Consider the following 12,216-nt stretch of genomic DNA (forward strand, 5'->3'; position numbering starts at 1 on the left):
TTCAACTCCCGACTCTGTCATTCATTAGCAGGATGACCTGAAACAAGTTCTTTAGCTTTTCCAGATCTCAGTTTCTGCAAATGCACATGTAAGGAGGGCCCACCTCAGAGGGCTACTGCAGGAGCAAATAAAGCAATGCATAATTAAGTGTTCAACAGAACATGTTATACAAATGTTCGTTATCATGACCATGAGAAGATGAAAATAAACTCTCTATGAAAAATGGAAGCTGGAAATAGCATAGAGTCTCTAAATGTAAAAACAAGGAACCAAGTCACTCTCAGCTTTACAGGAAGGAAGGGCACTAGGGAAAGAAACGAGAAATAAAAATCAAGAAATGCTGAGTCAAGCCAATTCAAATATGCCCTATTTTATGGGACTGACAGCCAAAAGAAAGTCAGAAATACAAATTATAAGGGGATTCCCCCAATGTTTTAAGTAATTGAATTTCTCTAAATTCAGAAAATCAACAACTTAAGGTGAATTTGTAGACCATCTTGCTCACACCTGAAGCTTGTCAAACCTTGAATATTTCAATTAACAATTCTTGCCCCTGCAAGTAAGGAATAGCTAAAACAAGTTTACCCTAAGCTACTAGAAACTGCTTAGATTCCAGATTTGGGGAGATAAATGTTTAAATTCAAATACATTTGTAATTTGATTACAACCTTAATCAACTCCAGCTAAAGATGAACTCCCCCCCCCAAAAAAAAAATCTTAACAGTAAGTACCAATCATAACTAATTTTTAAGGGTGCTAACATTATTTTATTTGATGTTTAAACTTGTCTTTGCAAATTTTACTCATGACATGGGTTTCTTATGCTGATGAATAGTGTCCATACCAACTAGCACTACATACCAGGTTAGACTGTTGCAGGAAACACGACCTGATATTTGAATAGTAAAAAGGTGAACCCATCTTGTGCAGTAAACATGTAAAACAAGTGGCAGGAACAAAATTTCTTCTCTCCACCCTACCACTGCCGAAACATACCTGTACCCTCCGGCTACACAATATTAAGTAAAACACACCTTAAGGAAATTTACCCTTTATCAAAACTGAAGCAGAATGATGATACCAATCACTTCTGCTATTGATAACCATAATTATACAGTCTGGGTAAACACGTTTCGTTGCAGGGCAAAAGTCACTCCATCAAGTTTTTCCACTTAAATTTCTCTGCCATCCTGACTTGTACACAGAGAGAAGTCATCCATCAATAAATAGCATAATCCTTCCATCCATAGGAGAAGGCAGTCAGATGTTTTAAAGAGATTCTTAAGACAGCTGCCATGAGAAAGATATTTCAAATTCTGTGGCAACTTCAAATGAAGAAACAGAATATTAAAAATATTCTTTTAATGACACATGCTTGAGGTTTTAAAATACTCCAGAAGGGGGAAGGGGGGAAAATTGGCAAGAGATAAAACAATATTCTTGAAATACTGAAAACTGTTGAAGCTGGATGAAAAGGATACAAAGTTTAATATACTATTCTCTACTTTTGCATATGTTTGACAATTTCTAATGATAAAAAGATAAATAAGAGTAAACAGACTATTCTCTCTAACAAAAACACAAGCCAGGTGTATTTACCTAAGCTTAAGGTTTGCCACAATTTCAACACAGAAACCATTAAAACTACACAGAAGACTTTTCACCTCCCTAAAGGTACGACTCAGGCGCTGACAACTCCCTAACAATCCTGTGTTCAACAGGCTGATCCCTCAAGCCCCCAAGCAACTCCTCTCCCAAGTTGGAAGGAGCCCCTCAAGTTCCATCAACACCAGCAGACATACTAAATACCTAAGACACCAGACTGGTGGTACTCACATATTGGCTAAGGGTTAATCTTAGCTACATTTCATGCAATGAAAGTGCCATGGGCCTTAGCAGTTGCAAATCTGCTCAACTACCGTTTACCAGAGCCCTCAAGGACTCAAAGAAAGCACTGAAGACAGGGCAAAGATCAAGCTGGCACTGTGCTCCCCAAACCAATGGATCCGGATATTGGATGGATATGGATATAACATTTGAGAAAATTTAATAATTAAACTGACATGAGATGAATTTTTTTAAAACTCCTTCAAAGTCCTCACAAACAGGATCAGATACTCAGCCACAGCAAAAGTAAAAAGCAAGCTCCCTTTAACATCCAACTTTCAACAAACAACCTGAAAATGGTCTCTAGGAGACGACCGAGAGGAGGGTGACTTACAACTTTAAGAAAGACAATACATTTTAAAACTTCAGTCCCTAAAATTTAACTTTCAGTGGGCAAATATTGCAGCTCACCTAGGAGAAAATGGGCATCAGAACGTTTGAAGAAAATATAAAATACAGAACAAGCACTGCATGAAAATTAGGCAATCAAAACAATAGAGGGAAAAACATTTTCACTTCCAGACTTTAAAAAAGTTAATACTTACCAGCACTCTGTTTTCAACTTTGTCTCCCTTCACTTCCAGCTTTACTTTCTTCTTCAATGCAATCTTTATCTTTCTGCCAAGAACATCCTTTATGCTTTCTGAAAGAAAGGAATAGCTTCATTAGATTCTTTTAATAAGAGAAAAGCATTGGCGAGGATAGAGCATTTGAAGGAGCATTTTTGGTTTTTTTTTCTTTTTTGCTTATTTTAACAAGCTTGGTACTAATCAATCACCAAGTATTTAATGAATGCTTACTTTATGCCTTGGACTGTGTGCTCAGATGCTGAGGCAAATATAAAAGCATATGATACAATACCAGTCCATGCAAGCAAGGCATGACATAACCTTGCTGGGCAAAGAGGATACTCACACACCAGGGAGATAAAGAAGAGCAATGCCAGGTAGTAGCATAGAGCACTATATTGTGAGTAGACCGTAAGCACAAGAATTCATTGACTCTTTTGCCTGGTTATCTGCAGCCCCCTGCTTGAAAAGCTGAATGGCAGCAGGACCTCCCATGAGTACCCCCAAAGTGAACAGGTCCCAAATCAAAGTCAGTTTGATTTGATTTTTCCTGCTCCTCTTCCGGCCCTTCATGAAGCTAGAAATCTTCTTTATCTCCAATTCCGTTCTCTCAGGGGCTTCCCAGGTGCAGTGGTAAAGAATCCGCCTGCCAATGCAGGAGACACAAGCGACATGGGTTCAGTTCCTAGGTCGGGAATATCACGACTGAGCACGCACACCGTTCTCTCAGGGAGCCAGTCACCTACTCTCCCAGGGCCACCTCCGAAACAGTTCCTGAGCAGTGCTCTTCACTCTGTATTCAGGGCCTCAGCATCTCTCACCGAGACTAGCCCGACACCTCTAACCGATCAGCCCCCAGAACCAAAGTGGCCCTTCCAAAGCCACAGATCTAATCTTGTCCCTCGTGCTGTGTGACTATGACTCACAGTCATTTTTGGATGAATCCAAACCTTCCAGCATGCCACGAAAGGCCTTTCACGTTTTTCCAGCTTAACTTCTCAGCACACACTTTCCCTTTTCTCCTCCTGGTTAGATTCTGCAAAGCACAGCAAATTTCTTTGTAACCCCATCATCTGAGCTGTCTATTATAATGATTTTCATTTATTCATACATTCAACAAACATACCTAGTGCGCCAACTACTCTGCTAAGTGCTGGACTAGAGATGACCCCTGCCTTGCACAGGTGCTTACAGTCTAGTGGAGGGCAGGGATCAATGTCACTTGACGAATGTGCAACCACTACCATGAGATCGTGGACAAGATGACACACAAAGGTTTCAGAGAGTAGGGGACCCCCGACCTGGATCTTGAAGAAGTAGGAAACAGACCACCGGTTTCCAAAGCAGTGTCCAATACAACCCACTGGGGTGCAGGAAGAAAACAACATTTTTACTTCTACTTGCACTGCATTTCAGTGTTATGTTCTAGATTACACACACTCAATGAAATATGCATGCAACTTAACAAGTGTATTCATGTATTTATTAAGGGATGGTCAAAATATCGTTATTAGAAACCCACCACAATGAGTTTAAGAGCCACTCAGATAAGAAGAGTGAAGGAGGGGAGGACGGGACATTGTTAGCAGAGAGAAGAGCATGAGAAGATGAGAAAGTACAGTTTGTCCAGGGAACAGCAATGAGGTGGAATGTAGGAAGGGGGAGGGAACAAGTGGAGGACCTCACTGCCTGGGGAGTTCCCTAGGCAGCTCCTATCTTATCAACCCTCAAAACGGGTACAGGCTGCAGGCTACAGGCTGCAGGCTACTCGTCTCTCCCCTACAAAAGAACTGTGGGAAATGAGCATGTGAAATTGACTTAAAATATACGCAAAGAAAAAGACAGGAAAAGTTATATAGTCATAGGTCAAAAATAGCTATCTTGGAGTGGTAACATGAGTGACATATATTCTCATTCTTCTCTGAATCTTTTAAATAAAAAGCCGGTATTACTTTAATAATCAGAAAGATACACATTTTTTTTTAATGTTTTGGGGAATTAGCTTAAGGAAATATATTGAGTTTTTCACAAGGTTGCCATTTTGAATTGATGAGAAGAGAACCCCTGTGAGCATTGAAATAAGAGACTAAAGCAGACACAGGAATTTCCCCTCACCCAGGTTAATTAGACCACTTAAAAGCCCAAAAGAATACTGGGCCTATCACAAAAACCTGTGTCCCTTGTTTGAGAGACATGTAAGATGGGCAGAGCTCGATAAACACAAAGACTCCATCTCTAGATAGGGATGAATTTCAACTTTTAAAATATACAAAGAATTCATTTTGAGGACCATCAATAGAAAACTATCCTATCCTTCATCACCCTTTATCTTGTGTCTAATTACCTAAACCTAAAGTTTAACTGCAGCTTCCCTGGTGACTCAGAGGTAAAGAATCCACCTGTAATGTACGAGACTGGAGCTCAATATCTGGGTCGAGAAGATCCTCTGGAGAAGGAAATGGCAACCGACTGCAGTATTCTTGCCTAGAGGATTCCATGGACAGAGGAGCCTGGAAGGCTACAGTCCATGGGGCCGCAAAGAGTCAGACATGAGTGAGCAACTAAACAGCAATAACAAAGTTTAATTACCTAAACTGTTCAAGACCAGGCTCAAAGATACCCAATTTTTAAAAAAAGTATCTGCCACCTGCTTCAGTTATCCTTATCCCCTGGCCAGTGATGCAAACCCTCCCCTAAATTCTCTTTCCCGGGACCTCTGGAGGCATCTTCAGAGGTTCTGGGCATGTGTTTCCTCTTCTGGGTAGGGTTTTGGTAAGATCTCCTGCTCCCAGAACTGGATGGACTGCTCATTCCCAGTGGACTTTACAGGATTGAGAAAGGGGAGGGGAAGAGGCCTTTATATCCTAAATATAGTCAAGATTTCAGCTTTTTTTTAATTCAACAAAACCAGAAGCTTCCATGTTCCATATAGCCTAGCAACAGCTTCTTTACATCAAGTTTCACCTGCTTGAGTTAACAGTCGCTAATGGAAGAACACACACAAACTCCTCCAAAGTAATACCTCTAAGAGGTGAAAGAGAGGGGCAGATTCCTCAAACGCAGATGCATGGGCGGTTAAAACTCTTGTCAGCACCCATTAACTATCATCTTTCTGAGTTTAGGCTGTGTAGTGTGCCAAGGATGATACAGTAAGGAAACAGGTCACTGGGGCTCAAAACACACACGCACACAACACATACCTTGTTACAATACAACCTGCTACACACACACAAACACACACGCAGGCACACACAAGCTTTACCCTTGGTTTTCAGAACACTCGTTCCCCCAAACCTCATTTTAAGCTCTTCCATGTTAACCCTCTACATAATTAAGTTAAACCGCAGGACAAAATACTCACACACACACCCTCACCCCAAAACCCTCAAGGGACTCAAACAATGGGTCACCTTGCACAGGGTATCACATACAGGTTCCCTAAGAGATCCGGGATGGGGAGAATTGGCAGGTTAATCATTACTGAAGTAAGGCTTTTATCATTAACCCTCAGTTTCCTGGCGCAAGTTTGCGTCAGTCCTGTAACCCTTTCGCTCCCACTTGGCGATGCGAAACTACGCCTTGCCAGGCTCAGTCATTACACCCGGCCAGTGCCCCCTCCCCCAACCCCTACGTCACAAGGGCACCTCTGGCCGAGAGTTTTCTGGGGACCAGGGGGTGGGATGTGGAGCTCCTGGCACGTGCCGGAGGCGACCTACTGTGCGCTCGCCAGCCTTTCGTGTCCTGGGCTTTCCGGGACTTCCCGAGTTGGGAACACGGGACCCGCCGCTGTAGAGGATTCTCCTCGCTTGCAGTACCCCGCATACCCAGGCAGCCCGCCCCCTTCTTCCGCCAACCTGGACCCCAGGTCACCGCGGGAGGAGGCGCTGGGGGCCGCCAGCATAGCCGCGGCGAGCGCTCCCGGGGCTCCCGATTCCTCCGCAAGCCGGCCCTTTTGGGACTCAGCTTTTCTAGCGGTCAGAAGAGAGCAAACTTCCCGGCGCCCCCCAGCGACCCTGCCCTACACCCCTCAGACCCCAGGGGCGCGGGGACGTGCGGGAGGAGAGGGGTCGGATGGGAGGTGGAGGCGAGGGGGCCGCAGAGGCAGAAAGAAAATCAACCACCGCGCGACTCTTACCTATCAACTCCCCGGGCACCTCGGAGCTCTCCTCGGCCATGGCCCTCTAGGTGCGGGGAATGTTGCAGGTCCAACTCTGATTTACGGCCCCCACCCTCCCCCGACTCCCTCAATTTCCTAGAGGCAGACGCAGCTCGCAAACGGGAGAAGGTGTGAAAGGTGGGGACGGAGATAGAATTTGGCCGCGTCCCCCGCCCCACCAAAAAAAAAAAAAAAAGAGTTGCAAATCCGAGGTGGGTTTGCGGCTGCTGCTACATGACGCCTCCTTGCAGTTCCCGGCGGCGGAACGGAGACCCGGCAGGGTTGGGAGCGGGTTGCGCGGGCGGCTGCGGGGCTGGCTCCGGCTCGCGGCTCCGGCCACTGGCAGTTCCCGCCCGCTCCCGGCGCCGCACCTACGGCCCTAGGTGAAAGCGGAAGGCGTGCGGAGAGGCGGAGAGTGCGGCGCGGGGCGGGGGGCCAGGGTGTCCTCACGCTCCAGCCGGGCTCCAGCGGGGCGGGGGCAGCTCCGGCACGGCTCCTCCTCCCTCCTTTGCCTCCTCCTCCTTCTCCTCCTCCAGCGTTTCCTCCTCACCTCGCGAGACCCGGCCTCCGCACGCGTCCCAGGCCGGCCTCCCAAGCCCGGGGGCGCGTTCCCCGGCGCTGGCCGCAGAGCCCGGCAGCGCGAGGCTGCGGCGGCGTGCACTGGGAGCTCCTCGTGGCCTCCCTCCCGAACCGCCGAAGCCCTGCTTCTGGAGAGGGGGCGAGGGAGCCTGGGAGCCATCTGCTGGCCGCTGGGGAGGACGGCCGGGTGGGCCTGGGCAGCCCGATTCCCTGTCCCCACCTCCCGGCGAGCCAAGGACACCAGGGGATGGGAGGCTGCAGATCCCGCGCACGTTCCGCAGGCTGGTCTGCGCGGAAACCCGGTCTTTCTGGGACCCCTCTGCGCCCTTTCCTTTTTCAACCCTCCCTGTGACGGGCTGGCGTTTCCTCGACGTTATTAATTTTCCATTTCTGGGGAGCAGGAGCTAGACGAAACCTGTAAACACGAACCATATGGTGAGATAACACTTTTTTGTGTGCTCAGCGGGCGCGCCGCCGCCGCCGCCGTTTCCCATCTCAGACATTCGAAGTGGGAGAGCGCACGCGGAAAAAAAAAAAAAAAACAGCCTTTCACTCGCGCTGGAACCTCCTTTTAAAAAGCCAGGGCACTTTCGGGCAGCTGAGAGTAATTCACAAAAGCCAGAATGAGCCTGCTGATTGGTCTGATCGATCTGGCCGACTTTCCCTGGGCTCCACCCCCGGAGAGACAACTTCAGGGCAAGAAGCCTTGCAGCGACTGGATTGCTGCCTTAGTGCCTGGTCACCTGGGAGTGTATGCCTGTCATCGGGTTCTGTTTCTAAATGACGGAAGGAGGGAGGGAGGAAAGGAAAGGGAATCCCACGCAGTGATAGTCTAGTTTTAAACACTGCTGTCGACCTTGGATCCCCAAAAATCATCTTAAGCGTCTCTGGCCGCGTTACCAATTAAGAGATCCACCCGTCTGACCCCTTCTTACCCTTCTAACCTCTCCAGCTCCTCACTCTTACAACCTGACTCTCCAAAACTATTAATAATTGCTGTTTGCTTTTCCCTTCCTTTTTAGGTTATCTGATTCTTATCTAGTGTTTCCCTGGGGGCTCAGACGGTAAAGAATATGCCTGCAATGCAGGAGACCTTATCTATGTTTTCAATTCCAGCCCAATGTGTACCTTCTTTGTGAAGCTTTTCCAGGGTTTTTCAGACCACTGTGACCCCTCTATTCAAAACCACTAGAATATGTTATTGGCTGAGACATTATTTTCTAAGCCCAAACACACAGTGCCTTGTTTCATTACTTGTGTATTTGTCTAGCTTTACTACTTTACTCCTGCATTGTTCCCTGAGTTTGAGTTTGTCTGCCCAACTGGACTGTAGGAGATTTAAGGGTGGGAGTTTCAGACTTTTGAACCTTCTCAGCAGACATGTGTGAAATAAACATTTGTTGACTGGTTTTAGAGCTTTGGACCTGACTCCCTACTGTTTCTAAAATGTTGGCGAGTTAAGCTAGACCTGTCCTTTATGCAATTAATATCTTTTTATGCAATAAATGGAAATTAACATCTCAAAATCATCTTCCATTCAACCGTGTGTGTTTAGAAGGATTTTTCTGGCACTTACCAAGAAGTTTCAGAAATAGCCCTGAAGGTTCCATACCATGTGGTATCTGTAAAAATAAAGACAAAACTTTTTCCCTCTTTGGCCTGGGGTGGTGGGGAGAATAAAGGACAGGCTATATGGAATTCCTGTAATTCAGTGCTCCTTGGAACCTTTTAAAGGAAGCTGAAGTTTCAATAAAGAATCAGGTTTTTTCACTGGAATAAGATCCCGATTGACTCCTACACCTCCTACGTTGAAGGCATGGATTCAAATGAAATGCTATCTCAGTACTCAAAAATGACTGACTGTTGAAATGAAAATCATTTACTTCTTCGGAGCAAAACTCAAGTATGTTTCAGAATAGCAAGCAAAGAACTCCATGGAGCACTGTTTATAAAATCCACCAAGTAGTAAATGCCTCTAGCAAAGGACAACCAGGGAGTCTACTTAGAGAATGCATTTTGAAATCTGAAATGTGTACTTATTGACTGAAATCTGCCCACCCCTTCAATGCTGCAGACTTTCTTCACACTCCTGCCCTCCACCTTCTATACTTATAAATTTACCCCTGCCACTGTGGTCTTGATCAAGAGAGGGGTTAAACTACCTGAAACTAATTGCTATTATAAACATAATTACCTACAACTTTATCTGTATATGCGGCTGTGTTTAAGTGTTATAACCAGCACTGATGAACTGAAATGTATTAGTCAGAAAGAAAGCTTTTCTGAAAAACCAACTTTTCAGAGAATCTCTACTGCACCTGAACTTTTAAATTGTTAAACACAGTTGCAATAAATTTAGGAACAAAATTATTTTGGAAAACTATACATACTTTTAGTTCCAAAGTATTCATATCTATAGTATATTTTTCAGTGTACTGTGGTGAGAAAATACACTATTCATGTCTATGATAGTCTAACATACTATCATTAAAACAATATCATATAAAGAATAAACTCATGGAGACAAAACAAAAAAATAAGAAATCAGCAAGCTAACAACAACAACAAAAACTCCACTATTTACCCAAATCAATTTCTGATCTTCCTTACTGCCTTGAGAACTGGTTCTAAAACTGGAAGAGATTCAGTTATGTGGGAACCAAAGACATCACTACACCAACCAAGCAGTCACTTGCAGACTAACTTCCCACCTTAGCAACTATGATTTTTTTGGGGTCTTCTTAACGAGGTATGTTTCTCAACTGGGTTAATTAGACTTTCAGGGAAACTACACAATGAAATACTACACTTGCAAACACCTCAAGGAAAAATTAGTTTATTTTTGAGTAGATGACAATGAGAGATAAATTTCTATTGGACTATATATTCCTTTAACATATTTACAAGTGATATAATACATTTGCTTAAAAAGTAATCCATGGGAGAGGGGACTGTTTGTGAAGTGGGGTGGGGGACTGAGTAGGGACTTGTATTGATTTTTGTTGTAGCTGGATAATAGGGTACCTGGGAATTCACTGCTCTAACTTTTATGTGTGTGCTGAAATTTTTAATTATCATCATAATCAAAGCAATCCTTGCAGATATGACCGAGAGAGAAGGAAGACAGTTAACTCAGTCATTAATGCAGAAAAATATCTGAGCATGCTATCAACAGGGTTCATAGCACAATGGCTTTCCATAACTCAGAACACTTGAACAGAGCACTTCAACAGACACCACAGTGCTGTGTTTCAAAGAAGCAATTTTTTCATTTTAATGATAATGAAATCAGAATGCATTTTATAATTGTTACAGACAATTACAGCATGCTTCTCACATCCCACCCCAACACAAATACAAAATCTACTATGGAATCACTGGTATATCTACCAGTTGACAACCTCTGACAAGTGAGGAAATAAGAACTTGGCTCTTATTTGAGCTCCCAGGGACCCCTTGGGTTAGAAAGTGTAATTACTATATCTTTATGACAATGAGGACATACATTCAGATTTGTGGGGTGACTTGCTCTCAGTTGCATAGCTATTAATAGCCAAAGGGTGAACCTAGAGTTGAGATCTCCAGGTCAAAGTTCAGTTTACGACTGACACTTCACCAGCCCCTTGGTCTGTGTTCCATGTAAAGTGTGAAGATGGCCAAGGTTGGGCCCCACCCACCCACAAGGAGCTCCACCTCCAGGAGGAAGATTAAGGTGGTCTTTGATTGCCCTGCAACTAGTCCAGTGCCATGCAGTAAGTGGTGAGCTAGTTGAATCTAATTGAAAATAAAAAATAATAACATAAATACAAAATACACTAGGTAGATGCCAAATGACATGTTCAATAAGTGCTATAGAAATTCATAGAGGTGGTGGGGAGAGAGCACTAGGAGGAGAGTTGCCTTTATAATGTCACTCAACAAATGTGCTCAGCGTGCTCAGTCTAACTCTTTGTGACCACAGTGGACAGATTCTTTATCCGCTGAGCCAGCAAGGAAGCCCCAATGTGAATGGAGCACTTACTATTTGCCAGAGGATATAATGGTGAATGGGCTTCCCTGGTAGCTCAGGTGGTGAAGAATCTGCCTGAAATGCAGGACACCCCAGTTTGATTCCTGGGATAGGCTACCCACTCCAGTATTCTTGGGCTTCCCTGGTGGCTCTGATGGTAAAAAAAAAAAGAAAGAAAGAAAGAAAAATCTGCTACAATGCCTGAGGCCTGCGTTTAATCCCTGGGTTGGGAAGATCCCATGGAGGAGGGCATGGCAACCCACTCCAGTACTCTTGCCTGGAGAATTCCATGGACAGAGGAGCCTGGCAGGCTACAGTCCATAGGGTCACATGGAGACGGACATGACTAAAGCAACTAAATAGCAGCATAATGGTGAATTAAACAGATGCTTCCTGGAACCTCGAGAAACTGTCAGGGTAAGGCGTGGGAGGAGAGGGAGGGAGAGAGAGACAGGCACCTGCTGTCAGTGCTGAGGTGAGAAAAAACAGAATTATGGGAATGAGAGGGTGCAGGGGGTGGGCAGAGGAAAGGAAGGGAGTGAAAATGTTCCAAGTTGTAGGAACAGCATGTGTACAGGCCAGAAGATAAGATAAAAACATGGAGACACTGAAATAAATTCAGAGGGTTTTGATGAATAGAGATGGAGTAGGAATAGAAGATCAGAGAAAAGGACTGTACCACCTAGGACCTCATGAACCACTGAAGAAGCCTGAATTGATCTGAGGAGCAAGGGGGGATTCTTGAGAGATTTTTTTTTTTTTTTTTCTTGAGAGATTTTGAGTAAGGCAGTGTCACAACCAGATCTTCTTGTTTAAAAAGATTATCTAGCTGGGAACAACTGAAAAGACTGGAAGGGAAGCAAGAGTGTTAGACATAGAGACAGAAGTTAGGAGGCTGTTGTGATATGGAGAAGGCAATGGCACCCCACTCCAGTACTCTTGCCTGGAAAATCCCATGGACTGAGGAGCCTGGTAGGCTGCAGTCCATGGGGTCACTAAGAGGCAGACACAGCTGA

At 44.8% G+C, this 12,216-nt stretch overlaps 1 protein-coding gene across 7 annotated transcripts in view; it reads right to left on the bottom strand.

Annotated features, from left to right (window-relative positions):
• Nucleotides 1–7,711, bottom strand: part of CARMIL1 (capping protein regulator and myosin 1 linker 1) — a 308,279-nt gene extending 300,568 nt beyond the window's left edge. For 2 of the 7 annotated variants that reach the window (XM_027524069.1, XM_027524068.1), the window contains exons 1-2: nt 6,592–7,084; nt 2,433–2,530 (exon numbers count right to left, since the gene is read on the bottom strand). In XM_027524069.1, coding sequence (XP_027379870.1) covers nt 2,433–2,530; nt 6,592–6,631 — 138 coding nt within the window. In that variant the 5' untranslated portion in view covers nt 6,632–7,084. Of the gene's footprint in view, nt 1–2,432; nt 2,531–6,172; nt 6,294–6,591; nt 7,087–7,162 lie in introns of those variants that run through there. The other 5 variants (XM_027524072.1, XM_027524070.1, XM_027524071.1 and 2 more) reach the window with 4 other exon arrangements.
• Nucleotides 7,712–12,216: the final 4,505 nt, after the last annotated feature.

The sequence above is a fragment of the Bos indicus x Bos taurus genome, chromosome 23 (assembly GCF_003369695.1).
Source record: "Bos indicus x Bos taurus breed Angus x Brahman F1 hybrid chromosome 23, Bos_hybrid_MaternalHap_v2.0, whole genome shotgun sequence".
Classification (NCBI taxonomy): Eukaryota; Metazoa; Chordata; class Mammalia; order Artiodactyla; family Bovidae; genus Bos; species Bos indicus x Bos taurus.